This window comes from Protopterus annectens, chromosome 11.part0 (genome assembly GCF_019279795.1).
Source record: "Protopterus annectens isolate FY-2018-M chromosome 11.part0, PAN1.0, whole genome shotgun sequence".
Classification (NCBI taxonomy): Eukaryota; Metazoa; Chordata; order Ceratodontiformes; family Protopteridae; genus Protopterus; species Protopterus annectens.
In genome coordinates, this window is record NC_056745.1 from 21,272,089 (window position 1) to 21,295,867 (window position 23,779).

General features: G+C 41.3%; 1 protein-coding gene across 1 annotated transcript in view; it reads right to left on the bottom strand.

Moving 5' to 3' along the window:
* The window catches only part of LOC122815135 (zinc finger protein 501-like), a 73,306-nt gene that overhangs the window by 33,182 nt on the left and 16,345 nt on the right, over nt 1-23,779 (bottom strand). Inside the window, exons 2-3 of the mRNA XM_044087388.1 lie at nt 17,981-18,107; nt 5,817-5,939 (exon numbers count right to left, since the gene is read on the bottom strand). Coding sequence (XP_043943323.1) covers nt 5,817-5,939; nt 17,981-18,107 — 250 coding nt within the window. The remainder of the gene's footprint in view (nt 1-5,816; nt 5,940-17,980; nt 18,108-23,779) is intronic.

The following is a 23,779-nucleotide window of genomic DNA, read 5'->3' on the forward strand; positions in this document are numbered from 1 at the left end:
ATTTGCATAATTGCCCTTTATATTCCTCCAGGAAACAACATACCAACATTAGAGAACATACTTGCCTGGAGTTCCCAAAACATAGATAATGAAACCATCATCCTAGGTGATGTAAACATCGATTGGCTAGACATTGCCCACAACAACCCCTCAAAAAACATAAAACTTTACAACTTCTCCCAACTAATTCAAGACATCACCAGACCCCACAAAAAATACAACTGGGGCCCAACAACAGACTAGTCTCCCACCCTAACAATACCACCACTGCAGGCATACTACCTAATGCTATTAGCAACTACCACCCAGCATATATCATACACAAATCTACCCTAACCCCAGGCCAACACCAATATAAATCAACCAAAAATTTGACTAAGTTCCAACCATCCATATTTAATGAAACCTTAGCTAAAGTAAATTGGGAACCCCTCAAATCGCTACCATTTATTGAGGCTGTTATTTCTTTAACTCAACATTCCTAGACATCCTAAATAGGCAAACAACCACCTGGCAAAAACAAATAAAGCATAACTATGTAAGCTGGTTCTCAAAATCCACCAAAGAAGTCATTGTCCATAAGGGATAAAATCTGAAAATCATGGCAGAAACACAAAGACCCCTCAACTCTACTACATTACAAGCAACTCCATAACCAGGAAAAAGGTCTAATAACTAGAGATAGAAAAACCCAATACCTCCACCTCTAAAGCCAACATAAAGATATAAACTCAAAAAATTCTGGTCCTCCATCAGCCTACTATTACACCCAGGCTCTCAAAGCAATCCATCCCCTGACCCACAAATCGCCCCCACTGTACTTGCTACCCTCTTCAATTCCTACTTCACTGACACCACAGCTAACCTAACCGCCACCTTTCGTACAGTTAACAGCACCACCACCAACAGAGCTGATGACCAAATCATCCCAGAAAACAAGTCTAGCCTTAACCCTAACCTAAAATTCTCCGGCATACCCACCAGCACAATAAAAAAACTTTTACTTAAGCTAAAACCCTGTACTCTAGCCCCTGACAATCTACCCCCACGCTTCCTGCAGTGAGCTGGAAACTCTATAGCTTATCCCATCAGCATACTCATTAACAGATCAATTAAAGAATTCCTTGTCCAAGACATCTGGAAAAAAGCATTCTCCCCTTACATAAAGGCCGCACCAACACAGACACCGCAAACTTCGGGCCATAGCAATTCTCCCACCCGTATCTGAAATATTGGAAAAATGCATCCATGTCAAACTCCTCAACCACCTGCTTGAAAGCCAGATTCTCTCACCCACTCAGCATGGTTTCAGACCAGGGTACAGCACCACTACCGCCCTCATATCCTTCCTTGATACAGTCTCAGCATGGTTTCAGACCAGGGCACAGCACCACTACCGCCCTCCTATCCTTCCTTGATACAGTTTCAGCATGGTGTCAGACCAGGACACAGCACCACTACTGCCCTCCTATCCTTCCTTGATACAGTCTCAGCATGGTGTCAGACCAGGACACAGCACCACTACTGCCCTCCTATCCTTCCTTGATACAGTCTCAGCATGGTGTCAGACCAGGACACAGCACCACTACAGCTCTCCTATCCTTCCTTGATACAGTCTCAGCATGGTGTCAGACCAGAACACAGCACCACTACCGCCCTCCTATCCTTCCTTGATACAGTCTCAGCATGGTGTCAGACCAGGACACAGCACCACTACTGCCCTCCTATCCTTCCTTGATACAGTCCCAGCATGGTTTCAGACCAGGACACAGCACCACTACCGACCTCCTATCCTTACTTGATACAGTCTCAGTATGGTGTCAGACCAGCACACAGCACCATTACCGCCCTCCTATCCTATCTTGATACAGTCTCAGCATTTTGTCAGACCAGGACAGAGCACCACTACCGCCCTCCTATCTTTCCTTGATACAGTCTCAGCATGGTGTCAGACCAGGACAAAGCACCACTACCGCCCTCCTATCCTTCCTTGATACAGTCTCAGCATGGTGTCAGACCAGGACACAGCACCACTACCGCCCTCCTATCCTTCCTTGATACAGTCTAAGCATGGTGTCAGACCAGGACACAGCACCACTACAGTCATCCTTTCCTTCCTTGATGCAGTCTCAGCATGGTGTCAGACCAGGACACAGCACCACTACAGTCATCCTTTCCTTCCTTGATACAGTCTCAGCATGGTGTCAGACCTGGACACAGCACCATTACCGCCCTCCTATCCTTCCTTGATACAGTCTCAGTGTGGTGTCAGACCAGAACACAGCACCACTACTTCCCTCCTATCCTTCCTTGATACAGTCTCAGCATGGTGTCAGACCAGGACACAGCACCACTACCGCTCTCCTATCCTTCCTTGATACAGTCTCAGCATGGGTTCAGACCAGGACACAGCACCACTACCGCCCTCCTATCCTTCCTTGATACAGTCCCAGCATGGTTTCAGACCAGGACACAGCACCACTACCGCCCTCCTCTCCTTCCTTGATACAGTCTCGGCATGGTGTCAGACCAGGGCACAGCACCACTACCGTCCTCCTATCCTTCCTTGATACAGTCTCAGCATGGTGTCAGACCAGGGCACAGCACCACTACCACCCTCCTATCCTTCCGTGATACAGTCCCAGCATGGTTTCAGACCAGGACACAGCACCACTACCACCCTCCTCTCCTTCCTGGATACAGTCTCAGCATGGTGTCAGACCAGGGCACAGCACCACTACCACCCTCCTATCCTTCCGTGATACAGTCCCAGCATGGTTTCAGACCAGGACACAGCACCACTACCGCCCTCCTCTCCTTCCTTGATACAGTCTCAGCATGGTTTTAGACCAGGGCACAGCACCACTACCGCCCTCCTATCCTTCCTTGATACAGTCTCAGCATGGTGTCAGACCAGGACACAGCACCACTACCGCCCTCCTATCCTTCCTTGATACAGTCTCAGCATGGTGTCAGACCAGGACACAGCACCACTACAGCTCTCCTATCCTTCCTTGATACAGTCTCAGCATGGTGTCAGACCAGGACACAGCACCACTACCGCCCTCCTATCCTTCCTTGATACAGTCTAAGCATGGTGTCAGACCAGGACACAGCACCACTACAGTCATCCTTTCCTTCCTTGATGCAGTCTCAGCATGGTGTCAGACCAGGGCACAGCACCACTACCACACTCCTATCCTTCCTTGATACAGTCTCAGCATGGTGTCAGACCAGGGCACAGCACCACTACAGCCCTCCACTCCTTCCTTGATACAGTCTCAGCATGGTGTCAGACCAGGAGACCAGGGCACAGCATCACTACCGCCATCCACTCCTTCCTTGATACACTCTCAGCATGGTGTCAGACCAGGACACAGCACCACTACCCCCCTCCTATCCTTCCTTGATACAGTCTCAGCATGGTGTCAGACCAGGGCACAGCACCAGTACCGCCCTCCTATCCTTCCTTGATACAGTCTCAGCATGGTGTCAGACCAGGGCGCAGCACCACTACCGCCCTCCTATCCTTCCTTGATTCAGTCTCAGCATGGTGTCAGACCAGGACACAGCACCACTACAGTCATCTTCTCCTTCCTTGATGCAGTCTCAGCATGGTGTCAGACCAGGACACAGCACCACTACCGCCCTCCTATCCTTCCTTGATACAGTCTCAGCATGGCTCTGTACCTGCTCTATAAACAACCCTTCCTGGCTCTGTACCTGCTCTATAACAACCCTTCCTGGCTATGTACCTGTCTAGAACAACCCTTCCTGGCTATGTACCTGCTCTATAACAACCCTTCCTGGCTATGTACCTGCTCTATAACAACCCTTCCTGGCTCTGTACCTGCTCTATAACAACCCTTCCTGGCTCTGTCCCTGCTCTATAACAACCCTTCCTGGCTCTGTCCCTGCTCTATAACAACCCTTCCTGGCTATGTGCCTGCTCTATAACAACCCTTCCTGGCTATGTGCCTGCTCTATATCAACTCTTCCTGGCTATGCACCTGCTCTGTAACATCCCTTCCTGGCTACGCACCTGCTCTATAACAACCCTTCCTGGCTACGTACCTGTCTATAACCACCCTTCCTGGCTGTGTCCCTGCTCTATAACAACGCTTCCTGGCTCTATACCTGCTCTATAACAACCCTTCCTGGTGATGTACATGCTCTATAACAACCCTTCCAGGCTGTGTCCCTAATCTACAACAACGCTTCCTGGCTCTGTACCTGCTCTATAACAACCCTTCCTGGCTATGTCCCTGCTCTATAACAACCCTTCCCGGTTCTGTACATGCTCTATAACAATGCTTTCCGGCTATGTACCTGCTTTATAACAACCCTTCCTGGCTCTGTACCTGTCTATAACAACGCTTCCTGGTTCTGTACCTGCTCTATAACAACGCTTCCTGGTTCTGTACCTGCTCTATAACAATGCTTCCTGGTTCTGTACCTGCTCTACAACAATGCTTCCTGGTTCTCTGATTGAATTCATCTGGAAACCAACTAAATTTCTGCTTTTATGTATATATTCTGTATATATTACTGTAATCAAATCAACTAAATTCCTGCTTTTATGTATATATTCTGTATATATAATTCTAAATCAAACCAACTAAATTCCTGCTTTTATGTATATATTCTGTATGTATAATTCTAAATCAAACCAACTAAATTTCTGCTTTGTCGAATTTTGTATATATTATATATTGATCACTGTGTACACTGTTCTACTTCTCTGTACAATTAATGTTTAATTTTTCTTTTCTACTACGTTGTTGGAGCTTTTCTCCCTGGGCCTCCACTGAAAATGGGCTCTTTTAGGCCCAGTGGACTTTCCTGGTAAACAAATGCAATAAATAAATAAATTCTCACTCTAAGGATGCATATTTTCCTTACATTCCACCTATCAAACTGAACACACAAAATCAAGCTGCCATCTCCAACTACCTTACTAGTCTCTGTCCACCGGCAAAGCTACTTCTTCTGTTACCACTACAAAGCTCTTGGTATTATCAGCAAACAAGTTAACCTTGCTCTTCTGTACCTCTGCGTTCTCTGTTGTTACAAAGGACTGTTCCCAGCATTGAACCCTGCTTCTTCCTATTACTTAACTTACCTGCTTTTTCATGAACTATTACCTCTACCTCTAGTCAGTTTCCTATCCATGCAACCATTTTTTGGCCACAAACTCACATCTTTTAAATTTTTTCACCCTACAAGATGCAGTATCACAGGTCTTTGGAAGTTCTAATTCATTGCATACACCTTAGTAATGACCTAGTCAAGTAACAGAGCTAGTTTAAATTGCAAACTATAAAGGCATGCATTTGGCCTTATGCAAATGAATTAGGAGCCAGGAACCCTACGAGCCTGCTACAAAAACATTTTTATAAACTTCTCTGGGATAAGAGCAAGATAAACTGGTATATAATTAGTGTCTCCGTATTTAAATACAAATAAATTATTAAAACATTAATTAATGAACTTACAAAATCTTATCTTCTAAATTGTGATATAACCATCATATATTTACTACCCCATGTCTCCAACCAGTCCCTTAATTTCCTGTTGGGCACAAACAAGAAAATCAAACCAGTTCATAATGCACCAGGTGTAACAAGCATTGCACTGGTTACACCTGACCTGCATGAGTGTGTAAAACCAGAATTTTCCCTTTTATACAATACAGGTTTTGCAACTGTGTGTGAACTAAGAAGTAAAAAATACACGGTTCTTGCATTCGATCTAAATAAATGTTCTGTGTGCAAATTGAACATGGAACAATGACAGGATACCAGCCATCTACTTACTGCGTGTGGGATCATCACACACATTCGGCCCAGGTATGGTGTCTGCTCCTTCCAAAGATTCAGGTACAAGTTTGTCATGTTTTCCAATCAGTAGCAGCAGCTGATCCAATGGGATATTGTATCCTGTACAAGGAAAACAGAAGAAATGTATTTAAAATAACCCCTCCCAAGAACTGGTATAATATTTATCAAATCAGACAGGGCAGATAATGATTCACATATATTTTAAACCGAGACACAGGCCATAAAACATGCTTAAAATCAAACTACAGTCTCCTGAAACAGAAATTCGCTTAAAAAAGATTCACATTAACTGTGGCCCATAAAACCTGCACATTGTCCATGCCAAGGCACATGTACTGCTCAAAGATCTTGGATAAATAATGGCCATTTTGTGTTATCTGCACATTCATTGTATGAAATCATTATGTTGCTTGTCAGTGCCCACATTTAGAACCTTTAATAAATGTAAATGTTTTATGCATTATTTTAAATCTAAATTTAAAAATTGTATAACTGTAGCTTGAAAGATCATACTTAAAGACAGAACAGGTTTTGGTGCCCTCGTATTTGAGATCAGAAGATTAAGACAACATCCTCATTCAACTGCCTTATGACAGGAAGTATCTGAAAGGGCTTGGAATGAACACACACTACTTTTTTTTACCTGGTATACACTGCAGAAAAGATATTAACCACGGTCACTTTTTATGCATATGCAAATTCTTACATAATTTTATCAGTGAAAACATTACAGAAAACTGGGAGACAGAAAATACATTGCAATATATACATGAATAGCACTAAAAAACATAGATCAACAGACTACTGCCTGACATAAAACAACTTCAGATGGTGCTCTTGAAAACTGTCACCAAAATGTTCAATTCAATTTGTTCAGCTTGTCAGATAATGTTAATCAAACTTCTCCAAACATATAAACTATCTTGAATGGAGCTGCTTGAAGTCACGTGAGATGCTGTATGGCTAAACAAAGTGCTACTGCAAATGTGTGTATTTGCATTACAAACTCAGAAAAATATGTACATTTACAGAAAAATTAGAATATTAAATCCATTAGGCTATGCAACTACCATTTAAAAAAATAACTACTATATTTCAATTTTCTTGTTAAATTTTTCAAACTGATATGTGTCCACTGCTCCTGGAGGGTAAACTACCTTCCTTGATAAGCTCAGTTAGTCAGCAGGAGGATGGGCTTACTGCATCTGGACAGTAAAGCTTGACCTTTTAAAAACAAACTACTGCATCTGAAACATTTACAGGCTATCTAGCAACACAAGGACAGATGAACAGTTTTAGAAATACGTTTCTTTGGGAAATAAACAGATCAGTCATTTATAACTGCAGTTATTCTGCTCAGCAGGATCCGAATAATAAGAACATTAGGAAAAAAAATACAAAGATATTCTTACAGAGTGTCAGCTTTACAGTTTTGCAGAAATATGTACACAGTTAATATGTTTATTTCTTTGGGTCGGAGGAAATTGTGCGTGTGCTTGTGTGTAAGTGCATGCATTTATTTTAAGCCAAGGCTCAGTTGAGACAATACTACAGAAAATTATATAAAAGGGCACAAAAGTGATACAGACTAAGAACCACCAGCTTGTAAATGACCGACAAAGAATGTTAGTTAAGGAGAATAAAATATAATCTTTACTACAGATCATTTTGATTTACTGCTTTAGAAAATAAAAAGGCTTGTTGTTAAGAAAAATAGAAAAGGTAATGAACTATTCTTATAACAGTAAAGCATAATTAATTATGTTATACGAAACAGACCCGATTCCCAGAGAACATGAAACGTTTGAAAGGAAGAAGAATGGCAAGGAGGGTTTCTTTGTCGGAACAGGCCGACAGCAAAAGAAAGGGGTCTTATTATTAACTAGAGACAGTACAGGAATTAAGATTGAGAAATGAACGAAAGAGAGGCAGGGTAGATTCACAGTAGTGTGAGGTTACTGGCACTATATAAAAATTACATTGGCTGCACTACACAATCCAATCCATCAAACGTAGTGATATGGGATATAAAGAATATTATGGGAGAAGCTACAGCCTTTCATCAAGGATGCATCACACTTGCAAGAGACTGGAACACAATAGGAAATGAGGAAGATGCCTCTGGAAGGTGAAGATAACATGGAATACTGGCTGAAGGTATAAGACAGAAAGACATGTAGTAAACATTTTGCTCTGAAATATGGTTCTTGGATAAGATCAGATAGATTGAAAGAATACGCCAGCATGGTCCAAACGAAGAAAACACATACAGTGATAGTGTAAGATTATGCACCTATATTAATGATGATCAGAACACAGATTTAATGAGTGGGTAGATCAAACATTAACTGAAATTTCATTTCATGTGAACCAGAGTAAACACCTTGCAAAAAACTGTGACTATTGTATACTGAAGATAAGAAATATGGTCACAATAAATGCAAATGAGGTACAGAACAGCCATAGCAGTATCTTAAAGGCTTAAAGATGGTAAGGGATTTACAGAAGTAAAAATGAAAGTGTGGCAAGAGACCTTGGAACATGGGTAGATAGTTCCCCTGCCTTTGACAATCAAGTTGCAGCAGTGGTTAAAAAATCTTTTACTTGGCATAGCTGATTACAAAAAGATACAAGAAAGCTGTTATCCCTTTAAGTTCTGCAGACCTATTATGAAATACAGTGTCTTGGTTTGGGATTTATCTTATTAGGCATATCAAACTACTCTAAAGACCCCAAAGGTTCCTACCTAAACATGTCACAGAACAAGAGGTGCCAGGAAAGGCTGGTAGTGCTGTCCCTTTACTTCAATATATGTGCCTTGCTTTTTGAGCCATTCAGGAAATAGTAGTCAAATACCTCTTATATCCAGCAATTCAAACAGCTCCACTAACAAAAACCAGGGATCTAAATCTGCTTCAGTTAGGGGCTGGCATAATGGCTAAGGTGTGTACCTCACAGACACAAAGTTCAGGTTTTATTTTCACCATTGAAGGGAAATTGTCTAGGCTTATAATGGCCTACAAGGACATCTAGCCTAGTACTTACATATAAATTTGCGAACACAGTGGAGACAAATGTCACTTAACACTTCACTTAAGAGTGGAAGTTGGTGTCAGTGAAGGTTAGGCAATGCAACACACTTCTCTTCCTTTTAAAAGGAGTTAACAGCATGGGTATCCACAAAATCATTCCCTGATATGACAGTCATGTTGCTACTTGAAAAAAAAAAAAAATGCACAAATGCCCACAGGGCAATGAAGAGCAATCGAAATAAGCTAGAATGTCTATGCAACATGAATGAAAATTAGAGTAATGACCTAAAACAACTATGTTTTGATGATAACCCTACCACAAGCAAATTGTTGGCTCAGTGTCTGAGGCAATTAAAAGGTTAAAAGGCTGCTGACTAAAAATCAGAAATTATGAGAAGGGCTGGGTAAAAGTGGACCCAGTAAAATTATGAATGCAATGGTGAATTACTAAAGTACACTAGACAAGATGTAGATGTTGAGAGAAACACACAGGAAATAGTAACATTTTCAGGCTGTACAACTTCCTCAGTTAATACACCTCATTCAATGTCTGTTAACATTGAAAATCAGGAAACTGAAAATAAAGAACCAATGAAAAAACAGAATAAAGGGACACCCTGTGGGTAGTGATGGAACTCCAATGGATGTGCAGAATTAGGATCAGGAGCTAATAAAACTATGGGTAGAATTTTTTAACAATATTTTCTGAGTGGGGATGTACCTTTAGCTTAGAAAGAAGCAGTAGTGATACTTATACCAAACGAGGGAAACGATTTCCTAGATCCAGGCTCATACAGCCTTACTGCAGTTCTGAATCATGATTATAAAGTGTTTATGACAATTCTGACAAAGAATGGCAGAAATGTTGCCAAAATAATAGACCCAGGTCAGCATGGATTTATTGGAGGTAGGCAAACATCTGACAATATCAACAGAACCCTTATTATTCAAAACAATACAATGTAGAATAAGTATATACAGATAACAATAGGTCTGGATGCTGAAAAAAGAGTTTGCAGAGTAAGTTGGGAATTTCTTTAGAAATCCCTGGAGGCATTTGGGATTCTAAAAATATGGACAACGTTAATATTCAATATACACAGAACAGCTAAACTTATGATGAAGTGTGATGGTGTTTAGTCTTATAAAAGACAAGGTTGTCCACCTTCACCATAAGTCTTTGCTTTATATTTAAAGCCATTAGCCACACACACAAGAAACATAATTAGATATAAATGGAGAAACACTATGGACAAAATATTCCTTTTGTGGGTGGTATATTATTATTTATTACCAATCCAGAACAGGACATAAAATTATATGTGATAAAATGAAATGTATAAAAGGTAATGAATCAAAAACAAAGACTACAGTAATGAACTATGTACAGAGGTTCCCCTTTTTGTCATGTCAAAACAGAATGGGATACTTGCAGATTTGGCTGAAATGAGATATTGAGCAAGCAGCTAAGGTATCGTTGGAAGAAACTAGTCAAAAGATTATAAATAAGACAAGACTACGGAAACTTATTTATGGACACTGAAAGATGCAAGTGATTAAGATGTCTTTGGTCCCTATCTTTTTTTTTTTTTTTAATACAGATCAGGCATATACATATCTACTGAGAGACCATATATGAAAGAATTTAATTCCCTTTTTATATTCATTCCCTTCTATTCTCCTTGGGTTTGTTCACACATCTGTTACCACCTTTGAATGGCTCTCTCCTCCTGGATTTCCCCTTGCAAAGCTGGGCATTCTGTACTTTGATCTTCATCTGTGCTCCTCCCGAGCCTATAATTAGAGCACCTCTGTACCTAATCACTCACCTTGTCCTATTTTTTGCAGTTCTTTTTTTGGCCCTGTCCTGCTTTCACCTATCCCCGATTGTCCTCAAGAACAAAGGTAGGGACCAGAAGCAAATAAAAGAGATAAGACAAACTTTTTTATTTTCTAAAGCAATAAATCAAATTTATACAGTTGCCGTTTCTGGTTTTCCTTTGCATTTTTTTATATTACTTTTATGACGTTTTCATATATTCCACTTCATTCTGTTCTAATACACTGCAGTCAAATCCAAGACTGGTGTTTACATAAATGAAAAATGGAGGAAACAGAAAAAATTGGGTACCACAATGCTTCTACCCACTGTTTCAAAGAGAAAGCTTAATTTTTATGAATATATAAACATGCTATAAAAAAGTGGTAAATTATAAGAAAGACCATTCTAAAAAGGTATTACACTATAAGAAAGACCATGTAATTGCAATCTGCCTATTTGTGCCCCCCACCCCCCCCACCTTACCGTGCACTTTTCTCTTACAACCCTGGTCAAAAAGGTTCAACCTGTAAAACAGTTTGGAAGGGTCATGCTAGAGGATGCTACTAAAGTGTGCAAGTGCATAAAATTACTGCTGGAACACAGTGCATTAGAACACCTTTTACCCTTAAATAGTGCCCCGTCTTCATAAAATCTTCAGACCTTTTCGATTTCATTTACTACTTTTGTCCCCTCACTTCCATGACTTCAGTACTTTCGGCATGCAGCTAAGACCCATGGATTGCATACCAGGTTCATATCCACTCATTTTTCTCTTATACTGCCTATTGTTTTTCTCTGAGCTATCTCCATTTAATTAGTCTGTCCACTTCCTGATGCCTTCTCTCCACCTGGCCTCCTCCTCTGGTCTAAATTTTCCTGCCTCTATTAAATTTCACGCTTCTGCCCCCTCCTTTGACCAGTGGTCCAGCACAAGCATTCTGAATCCCCCGAGACTTCAGCTGCTCTCCTCTTTGGCTGCATGTTCTTTTCTGCTTCTTCATTCTCTGTCCCTGCATCTGGCTGCATTTGCTGTGGACACGCCTACCCAGTTGGGTTTTTGCTTTGACAAGCTTGTTGTTCTTCTTATTGTATCATTTCTGTATATTTTTCTCATATTTACATTGTTTGCCTCATTTTACTTCAATTTCTATAGCCTGCTATGCCCAGAGTCTTGTCCACATCACTCTGTGTACTTCTCTTTTAGTACTTTTTACAACAGCTACTTCAAATGTTCTCCAGGACCCTTGTAATCCCTCCTCTAGCAAGACCCTTCCACGATACTTGTAATTCAACCTCCAGCATGACCCTTCTACGACACTTGTAATTCAACCTCCAGCATGACCCTTCCATGACCCTTGTAATTCAACCTCATCTCTGTCCCTTTACAAGTTTGCATGCTAGGCCATTTCTAGTGGGATATTTGAATTTGAATTCCTTTGCATCTGTTGCTCCTGCTTCTATTTTGGACAATTTCTACAACAAAAGCTTGTGCTTCCCCTCTCTGTGAAACCTGCATCTGTTTCCCTTCCATACTACAGTTGAGAAGGCACAGTAGTTGATGCAGGAATTCCCTGAGCAATCAATGGCTCAAACAAGTCAAATATCCCTTTGCTTAGTTCATGCAGTGAATCAGACTAATCCCCCACCAGTTTTACAAATATACCATTAATAAGTATCAATTTAGGTGTTCTGGCATGTTTTGATTTCTTCATTAAGTTTATAGCTGTGTGGGCAAATTCATGTGCGCGTCTCATGTGTCCTACTCTTGCACTCCAATTCTACCTTCTCTGTAGGTTCTTTCTATTACAGAATCTTGTAATTTGGGTAAGTGAAATCATCAAGAAAAAAAGGAGGTCATTGTCCCACTGTACTCATCCCTCATTAGACCCATTATAGAATACAACGCCCCATTTGGTATGTACCTCTCAAGACATCTGCAACAATTGGAAAGGCTGCAGAAATACCTCACTAAAAGAATCACAGGCTTAAAGCAGATGTCCTATGCTGACTGTCTTAAAAAACTCCAGCTATACTCTCGCATATCATCTACTCCGAGGCAATCTCTGCTTAACATATAAGGCCATGTCAAACCCAGAGCCGATGGACATGCTACACTTAAACAAATCCCAATCCCTCAGAGCCACAAGCTCCAGGGATCTAAATCTTGTCATCACAATAAAAACATGCTGGAGGGATAGGTTCCTGACCCAGAGACTCCCCAGACTCTGGAATTGCTGAGTGCCTCTTTGGCCTTCTTCAAAAGGAACCTTTATGATTGGATGGGAGAAAGAAAATGCACCCCGGGGATCACGTCAGTCACCCTGCTAGACAAGGGTCCAGGGAAGAAATAGCCAGAGAATTGTTATAGCTAGGCTTGTAGCCTAGTACCAATCTATGAACCAATGAACCTATGTTTTTGGCAATTCCAGCCGCAAACCTTTCTATTTTTTTTTTATCCAGAGTGTGCTCTAATACCTCAATTATCCTCATCTTATTTCTCCTAGTGTCTGAACCTATTTTCTAGGTCATTGAGCTTTCCTGTTTGCCTTTGTAGCTTTTTGCTATTCCTAGCAGCCTTCTACTGTGTTCCTACATCTATGATCACACTGCTGTTCTCTTCAAAATCCTGGATTATTTACTTTTGCTTACTCACACTGTCTTTGTTGATGGCTTATGGTTTCTCTCATTATGCCTACATCATCAGGAACGGACATCAGATTTTGGAACAGTTTACAAAGTTGTTCTTTCAGTGAAGCTACTTTAAACTCTGCCAGAAGATGCTCTTTTTTTTTTTTAAACGTGGAACTGTTTGATAAATTACTTTTTTCATTGACCGTTTGTCTATCTTGGGCTCTATGCCATCACCTACATGTTTAAGGAACAATTTGCAGAAGGCCTTTGTTCTTCAGATGTGGCTACCTGGAAACTACTCTTCAGACTGGACAGTCTTCCTAGACAAAAAGTCAGGAATTCACTGAGGCAACTGCCCCATAACAGCCACCATGGTAGCTGCCTCTTTCTGGTTCACCTTCTGCTTATTTCACTCTCATGACACAAAGACTGGTAATGATAACCCTGCAAATGCAACTTCATTACGATCAGTGTGTACCCCAGGCACATCAGTCATGATGTCACAATACACATATGCACAAACACAATTATAAATGTAACATGTAAACACATACCTATACAGTCCAAGTTTAGAAATGCACTGAAGAAAAGTTATATAACCCAGGTTTACTTGATAAATAAAAATGAAAAAAATGCAACTCTAAATACAGCTGTTAATAATACAAGCACAAGAAATAACATTACAGTGTGCTGCTTTAATTGACAACATGCAAACTTGAGGTGTGCGACATTTCTACAAAATATGAATCTTTCTGCTATTTTTTTAAATGCAGCAGGTGGCTGTGCTACTTTAGGATATGCCATTATCAGTACAAGAAGGATACAGTTTGTTAGTAATCCACAGCGCTTTGAGTTGTGATTCTAAATTAGAGTGAGGCACTGTATCAGCATGCTTAGGTAATATATCTGGAGGTAAAAGACAACTGTCAAAGAACAATGTTCTTATACACTACAAAACTTCACCAGTATTTGACCTTGTAGCCACACTCCAGTTCCATGCAGAAGGTAGTTACCATACTGTCTGTAAAGAATATCTGCATACCTCCCAACTTTGTAGTGTAAGAAGTCTGGACAAGGCCATACAAATGGGGGGACAAAGACCCAGAAATAGTGATACTTTGCTTTAACAAACTTAGAAAGCTGATAGAGTAATAGGTTTTGCATTAGCACAAATTAAGTCTGAAACTCAAGTGCCTTATAGGAGATCCTATCGACCCAGAGGTCATTTTAAGCCTAGACATTTCATCCAAATGTAATACCATGAAAATGCTAGTCAATACCCAAGATTGCATTTAGTGATGACTGCCCATGTCCAGGAGGGTTGTGGGCTCTATCCCCGGTAAGACTTTATGGTGCCCCATCCACTCGTCCAGATTCCTCTTGAACAGTGTCATACCGGTGCTCTTTTTCACATGAATTGGTAAGCCTGGTCCAAAGCCATGGCAGTCACTGGGAGATAAATCTGTCTTGTCATTATTTTCTGATGTCAGTCCTCAATGATTTACTGATGATTTGCCAGAAAACCAAATTTTGAGGAAAAGACCAAAAATATGAGGCAAAAATCTGGCCAGCTGAGAGGTATGATGAATAGCTGACACACTTTAGTACTGCTGTCTATTCACGTTACAATAAACATTTCCATGTACTGGAAGTCCTCTACCAGTAGAGGGCGCTTATTCTGTACAGAAGTGTCTCTGAAGTGGCTGTTCTAAACACACTTTAAAGAATCATTGTAAAATCATTCAGGAGAGTCATGAGAGTGATCCAGCAGTTCTCTAGAGAATCTGGAAAAGAATCTGGGAACCATCAAAGGTGCAACAGCAGAAGTGAGAATCCTCTTGCAAGAACTAAAACAAATCTGTAGCTTACTGTAAAATTAACGAGGGAAATATTAAATGGATACTGGAAAAAGAATTAGAATACAAGAAAACATCTGAGGAAGACAAACTGACGAAATTATTCATCTGTTGGTAAAAATTATATTCTCCTAGCATATGAACTGTACATATGGGCCCACAGGAATATGTATATATTACTTCAGTCTGCAGATTACCGCAGTGGTGGTGCTGCGGTAGTGTTGTCGCCTCACAGTAAGACGTTGTCCTGTTCGATTCTCAGCTAGAGCGTCTTCTGTGTGGAGACATGCGTGAATGGACGTACCTTCGTTGAAGGTTGTGCATCAGGGCCGGCAACTCGGCATTTAAAACTCTACTGCCAATCATTAGTGGACCGAAGTTCCGCTGTGGTGACCCCTAACTGGGAAAAGCCAAAAGACACAACTTCAGTCTGCAGATTATATGAATGAAAGACCTTTTGTAAAGTTTTACAATAGGACATCATCTGCTAGCAAGAAACCAGAGAACTGACAAACAGCTAATGAACCATGATATAGAAGAACCGGGACCTTGATGTGTGCAGAATACAGCCCTTGACAGGTGCAGAACAGAGCCCTTGGCAGTTAAAGAACAGGGCCCTTGATTTACACTACTGATGCTGGACATACATGGAACATGTGCAGAACAGAACTCTTGATGTACACCACGGAACATGTGCAGAACAGGGCCCTTGATGTACACCACCGATACTGGGAATACATGGAACATGTGCAGAAAAGGAGCCTTGATGTACACCACTGATAGTGGACATACATGGAACATGTGCAGAGCAGGGCACTTGATGTACACCACTGACATTGGACATAAATGTAAAATGAGGACAGCACACAGACTAAATAAAACATCCTCACCAGCCTAAAGGTCTGGAATGTGGTGCAGGGCAGTTGATTCTGAGTTATGTAAACATTCCTGTTTTGTAAGCCATGTGCATGTTTAATTCTGTACCACATGTAGCTCTGCAACCATCCTACTTATCTAATAAAACAATAAAGTTGTGTGCTCATAGTTCTGTAAGCACCTGTGTGCTTATCCAATGATGCCATGTGTATCATGTTCTGTATCATAACCACCTGTGTGCTTATCCAGTGATGCCGTGTGCTTGCAGTTCTGTATCAACCACCTGTGCGATTATCCAGTAACATCATGTGCTCATAGTTCTGTATCATAACCGCCTGTGTGCTTATCCAGTGATGCCATGTGCTTGTAGTTCTGTATCATAATCGCCTGTGTGCTTATCCAGTGATGCCGTGTGCTTGTAGTTCTGTATCATAACCACCTGTGTGATTATCCAGTAACATCATGTGCTCACAGTTCTGTATTATAACCTTCGTGTGTCTTTTTTTAGCTCCGGCTCCAATGTCCTTACCAAATGACATGACATTCTAATAATACTGTACCGTCACGTTCCTGTGTGGCTTTGGGAAGATTTATTTATTTCACATAAGTAACTGAGTACATATACCAGTTTGAGGATTCTTTTCAGGTACGGTTCAGATCACCAAGTCAGTAAGCAAAACAAAGCAATAGATAGAGGACTTAACCACAACAAAGTTTGCCTGTAAAAAGACCATAAATTATCCTACTTTAAAATGAGTAAAGAACATACAATTTTTTATAGACGACAATCACACCATGTGCTGATAGCTTTGCACTCACTAGCTCTGTGACCACCCTCATTACCTAATGAATCCATGGTCTCAGAATTTTGTGCTGTCACCTCCCTAACTAGCCCTGGAGGGATGTTCTTCACTGACAGCATATGCTCATAGTTCTGTAGCATCACCTCTCTGTGTAAATTTGCTAAGAGTTCCCTTGTCTACAACACCATGTGCTCATAAGGTTGCCACCCGTCCTGTTGTCAGCGGGACATTCATGGGTTGAGCTGCCTCATACCGTTGCCAGCTGTGCAAAGTAGTGGGACTTGAAAGTCCCACTTTACAATCGCACTGAATTGCCGTGGAAAAGGCGCAATTACTTCTGGCTTTTCCACGGCAATTCAGTTACGTCACCAACCCGGACCTGCAGGCAAAGCTGCTGCCTGTTAGGTCCGGGTGCTTTAATTAGTGCAGCAATTGTCTGCAATTCTTGAAAGGGGTGGGGATTGGGGCAGGAAGATGCCTGCAAAGATCGTGGCTGTAGGAGAACTTTGTTTTAAGCACATCTACAGCCGCTAACAAACTACCGAGATTTGTTTTTTTTTCTTTCTAACGAGCCATCCAGCCAGCCATCCATTCATGCAGCCAGCCAGTCATCCATTCATCCAGCCAGCCAGCCATCCATTCATTCATGCAGCCAGCCATCCATCCGGTCATTCATCCATCCAGCTGCTACTCCCACCAACCAGCTAGCCACTCCAGCAGCCAGCCAGCTAGTCAGCTAGCCACTCCAGCAGCCAGCCAACCAGCCACTCCAGCAGGCAGCTAGCCACTCCAGCAGCCATCGTCGTACCCATAACAGCATCTCCTTCACCACTCCTGTGGTGACATTATGGTAGAGGGTATGGCCAGTGTCATATTGGCCATACCCCCATGTCCCACTTAAAAGGTAGGAACCCTATGTGCTCATTGTTCTGTGACATCACTTTATTGTGTAGCCTGGGTAGGATTTCTCCTTACTTACCTAATGACATCATATGCTTACAGTTCTGTACCATCAACTCTATGTATAAATCTGATGCAAGTTTCCCTACATAGTGAAATCATGTGATCCTGCTTTTGTGACATCTCTTCTTTGTGTAGCTCTGGTAGGATTCCTCCTTACCTAGTGATACCATGTGTTCATAGTTCTGTGACATCACTTCCTTGTACAGTTCTTTTTCCTGGTCACTCAGGATCTTCCACTCTTCCCTTGAAAAATCAACAGCCACATCTTCGAAGGTTTCTGGTATCTAAAAGAATAAGGGAGTTATTTAACGTTTGATAGCTTTATACACAAGAAACTGAAAATTTACAGGAAAATGTTAAAATATGATAGCATGTCTAAATTACATTAATGCATTTGCTTCTATACCCAACAATAAACAGACATAATAATCCTAAAATGTTTCTTAGGTTTGCAGGCCGAACACTGGTCTATAAGGAAACACATGGCTGCATTCATAAAACATGGGTGTAACACACTGCAGTGCAATGATACCCATGTGGCAGCTCCACAGTTGCAGAGGTAGGTAGATGACAACACTGGGCTATTCGTGGAGCAGGAAACGTGGCACAAGGTAGTATGTGCTGAACTGAAACTTTCCAAGAAAATGTTAAAATGTGACAACAGGTGTTGGCCAAATTTTATTAATGCTACTTTCTGGCAGTATAAAGTGTATTTTCTTCTACGCTGTAACAATAAATAAGCATTAAAAAAAGAAAAGAAATGTTAGAAAGTCTCTTAGGTTTGCAAACTGAATTCTACAACTAGAATGAAAACACATGGCTACATTCAGAAAATGTGGGTGTAGCACATTGCAATAAAATGACATCAGAGTGGCACTACTTTGTACATGAAAAAATGGGCAGAAAGTGACATTGGACTATGCAGGAAGAATGGAATTTGGCAAAGGATAGTTTGAGCTGTCTGATGAAATGCTACATGTAATTTATGCATATTCCATGCAAGCCCTGTGAACTGCCAGCAATAAAACTAGGTGAAAAAATGGAAGACAGTACTGGCAGTAGAGCAAGGTTTTTGCCCCCGTACAGGCCTTTCACAGTGGACCTTGAAAAAAATATTGAATCCTGTACTTCAATGTAACTGTGCACCTGTGAATGGGGAATACAAAATGTCAAACAATGATTCAAGCCTTACTCTACAAGGGGATCAATCAAGTGTCACAATTTTGGCAGAATGTCTAAATTGTTGCCTCATATTTTTGGACTGTTCCTCATAATTTGTGGTTCTCCGGCAAATCTCTGGGGACAATCTGAAGACTGAAATCACTAAATAATGACAGACATTTCAGTTTCAGACGTCATCATCTTCTTCCGGCTATTCCCGTTAGGGGTCACCAAGATGGATCATTTGTTTTTTATTTCTTCCTGTCCTCTGCATCTTGCTCTGTCACACCAACCATCTGCATGTCCTCTGTCACCACACCCATAAACCTTATCTTAGGCCTTCCTCTTTTCCTCTTACCTGGCAGCTCCATCCTTAGCATCCTTTTCCCAATATACCCAGCATCCCTCCTCAGCATATGTCCAAACCAATGCAATCTCGCCTCTCTGGCTTTGTCTCCAAACTGTCCAACCTGAGCGGACCCTCTAATATAAAATTCCTAATCCTGTCAATCCTCATCACACCAAATGCAAATCTTAACATCTTTAACTCTGCCACCTCCAGCTCTGACTCCTGCCTTTTTGTCAATGCCAAACCACATAACATAGCTGGTCTCACTACCCTCTTGTAGACCTTCCCTTTCACTCTTATTGGTACTCGGTCTGTCACAAATCACTCCTGACACTCTTCTCTACCCATTCCACCCTGCCTGTACTCTCATCTTCACCTCTCTTCCACACTCACCATTACTCTGAACTGTTGATCCCAAGTATTTAAACTCATCCACCTTCATCCCAAGTACTTACTCAACCACATTCATCAACTCTACTCCCTGTATCCTCAGCATTCCTCTATCCTCCCTCTCACTAACACACACATATTTTGTCTTAGTCCTGCTGACCTTCATTCCTCTCCTCTGTACAGCATATTTCCACCTCTCCAGGGTCTCCTCAACCTGTTCCCTACTCTCATTATAGATCACAATGTCATCCATAAATATAGTCCACGGGAACTCCTGTCTGATCTCATCTGTCAAACTGTCCATCACCACTACAAATAAGAAGGGACTCAGAGCTGATCCTTGATGTAATCCCACCTCCACCTTAAACACATCTGTCACTCCTACTGCAGATCTCACCACTGTCACTCCACCCTTGTACACATCCTGTACAAACACCTACATACTTCTCCACCACTCCCGACTTCTTCATATGATTTCTGTAAGTCCACAAAGCAACTCCTTTGGACCTTCTCTATACTTCTCCATCAACTCTCTCAGAGCAAACATCACATCTGTAGGGCTCTTCCCCAGCGTGAAACCATACTGCTGATCACTAATCATCACCTCCCTTCTTAACCTAGCTTCCACTACTCTTTCCCATAACTTCATGCTGTGGCTGATCGATTTTATCCCTCTGTAGTTACTACAGCTCTGCATATCACGTTTATTCTTAAAAAAAATAATCAGTACCAAAACACTCTCGCTTTCCAAGATTTCATTAAACAATCTGGTTAGAAACTCCACTGCCATTTCTCATTAACACCTCCATGCTTCCACAGGTATGTCATCTGGACCAACAGCCTTTCCATTCTTCATCCTCTTCATAGCTATCCTTACTTCCTCATTGCTAATCCATTGCACTTCTTGATTCACTATCCCCACATCATACAACATACTCCTCTCTTCATTAATCATCCCCGCAAAGTACTCTTTCCATCTGCTCAACACACTCTCCTTTCTTGCGAGTACGTTTCCCTCATTATCCTTTATCACCCTTACCTGCCGCATATCTTTCCCAGCTCGGTCCCTCTGTCTAGGCAATTGGTGCAGGTCCTTTTCTCCCTCTTTAGTGTCCAACCATTCATACAACTCTCCATATGCCTTATCCTTAGCCTTCACCACTTCTCTGTTTCACCATATGCCTCATCTCCTTGTACACCTGTGTACTTTCTTCATCTCTCTGACAATCTCATTTCTTCACCAACCTCTTCCTGTGTATACTCTCCTGTACTTCCTCGTTCCATCACCAGGTCTCCTTGTCCTCCTTCCTCTGTCCAGATGTCACACCAAGCACCTTTCCAGCTCTGCTGTAGTTACCCAGCTATTTGATAACTCTTGACTGCCACCCAGTGCTTGTCTTAACTCTTCCTTGAACATCACCTTACAGTTATTTTTCCAACTGCCACCATTTGATCCTTGGCACTGCACCTCACACTCTTCTCCTCTTCTTGATTACCATCATCCTACAGACCAACATCCTATGCTGCCTAAACTACACTTTCCCTTGCCACCACTTTACAGTCTCCAATCTCCTTCAGACTGGCCCTCCTGCATGGGATATAATCCACCTGTGTGAATCTTCCTCCATTCTTGTACATCACCCTGTGCTCCTTCCTCTTTTTAAAATACGTATTCACCACAGCCATGTCCATCCTTTTCACAAAATCCACTACCATCCTTCTCTTTCAGCCAACAGTACCCCAATTTCTGCCAGCACTCTGCTGGCTAACAGTACTGGTGGTGGTCATCGTTAACCCGGGCCTCGACCGATCCGGTATGGAAATCTGTATTGTTGTCCACCTGTGTTATTTGGCAGAGGTTTTACACCGGATGCCCTTCCTGATGTAACCCTCCTCATTTATCCGGGCTTGGGACTGGCCCGAAGAAATGCACTGGCTTGTGCATCCCCAGTGGCTGGGTTAGTTTCAGACTTCATATCCTTCAGAAAATGCATGAAAACACAAATACTGCTATCCTAGCAAATCTCTAAGTTTATAAGAGCAATATTAAAAATCTGTCCTTGTTTTGGGACCTTTGTCCATCGTTATGTGAGACTTTGTCCATATTTCTTGTGCTATGAAGTGGATCACTGATCTTTCTGTCACCATGTCAGTGCTACGCATTTTCCTGAAGAACAATAAATTACTTAAATACAGTAAAAAGAATAGAAAGTCTGTATCAAGAAGCTGGCAAACTGGATGTGTAAATCACAATGTTTATACACTCTGTGAAAATAAAATATAAGCAGCACTACGATCTGTCTAAACAAGAATATAAACTTTTATTTTCTTGTGGGGAAGACAATGTAACCAGATAATGCAGAGAACAGAGAAGCTCCAGTTACCAACATGGTCTGCACACAATCCACTGTAAATTATGAAGCACAGTATACATGCCATGATAAATAAGGCAGACACTGTACTGTGGAAAACGCTAGGCATATACAGTATATAATACACATCATTTTTAAGTTAAGTGGAACAGAAACAAAAAAAAAAAAAAAAACACAGACAGTAAGAGATTGTGCTTTGCTACTGAAAAAGTTCAAGATGATATTTAACAAATAAGGACATCTGACACTTATTTTTTTACATAGCATGCTATCTACAGTGCTGGAACAACATGGCTTATGAAATGGGATAAGAAAAGCAAACGGGGCAGGTTGAACTCATATTTGTAATGGTGACAATTCTGACTTTTACTTCTTCGTTTTTCTAGTTCTGTACCCAATGCAGGTCAGCATTTTATATTCCGTAGATTTTCAGCAGTTTATATTATTATGTTTATTCCAACATTTAATACATAGTTACAGGTTCATAGGTGTTTAATAGGCCAATGACCAGAAGGGCCTATTTAACCCTAGCCATGCATCCAAATCTCTGACAAGTTCTGATACCCTTGATAAGTGTAAGCAGGAGCTTGGGAGGTGAACCATTTACAGGTTACCTGTTTGCATTAGAGACATAGGTGCCACACTAGGGATGAATTTCCGGTTTCTCATCCAATTGTCCATGTTGAACTTGACTTGGATTAGGGAGAACTATGCTTCACATGGATGGGGAGCCTGTTCCAGAGACGGGGTAGTCTGGGATATAGGCCTATCTCTCCTGCAGGTCCTATTTATATCACAGACAATGTTTTAAGTCTTCAGAACAGATAATTCTAGTGATGTTTGTTATGTGGAACATTCTGTGGAGCATTATATACATATATGCATTAATTCTAGCCAGTTTTTGATATGACTGCTTCGCTAACACTTGCCCACTAATACATGCTTGCTCATAGATACTAGCACTCACATGCACATAATGCATTAGATCATGCATTAGTTCATTCCAGTTTTCAAAAACAAGATACTGAAGATGATTATCAGAGTTCTAGTTTCTTGTTATGTACTGCTCCGTGAAAAATCAACATAAATCAGTCATATGTCAGGTATCTGTGAAGGGTTGGCTGCATAATACAAAACTGTTTGTTTAAAAGTTTGCAGTTGTGTATGCTACTTCTTGGTGTGTGTGTGTGTGTGTGTGTGTGTGTGTGTGTGTGTGTGTGTGTGTGTGTGTGTGTGTGTGTGTGTACTTCAAAACATCTAAAACCCATAACATCGAATTTCATAACATCTAAAATGTGCATCATAACATCGAACACTACAAATCACATGAAAATAACATCTCCTCCGCATATAACGACACCAAACTACCAAACACACTTTTTAGTATGTTTCTGCAAGGGAGCAAGCCACCCTGCACCCCCACACCCCCCGTAAATTAAATATACTAACTCCGAGATTGCACTACAGTGGGAAAAAGTTAATTTCCTAACCCCACTGTATCAAGCCCCCCTGCAGAAACGTAGTAAAAAGTGTGTTTGGTAGTTTGGTGTCGTTACATGTTGAGGGGGTGTTATTTTCATGTGATTTGTCGTGTTCGATGATATGATGCACATTTTAAGAGGTTTTGAAATTCGATGTTATGGGTTTTAGATGTTCTGGTCTCAATGTTATGAAATTAGATGTT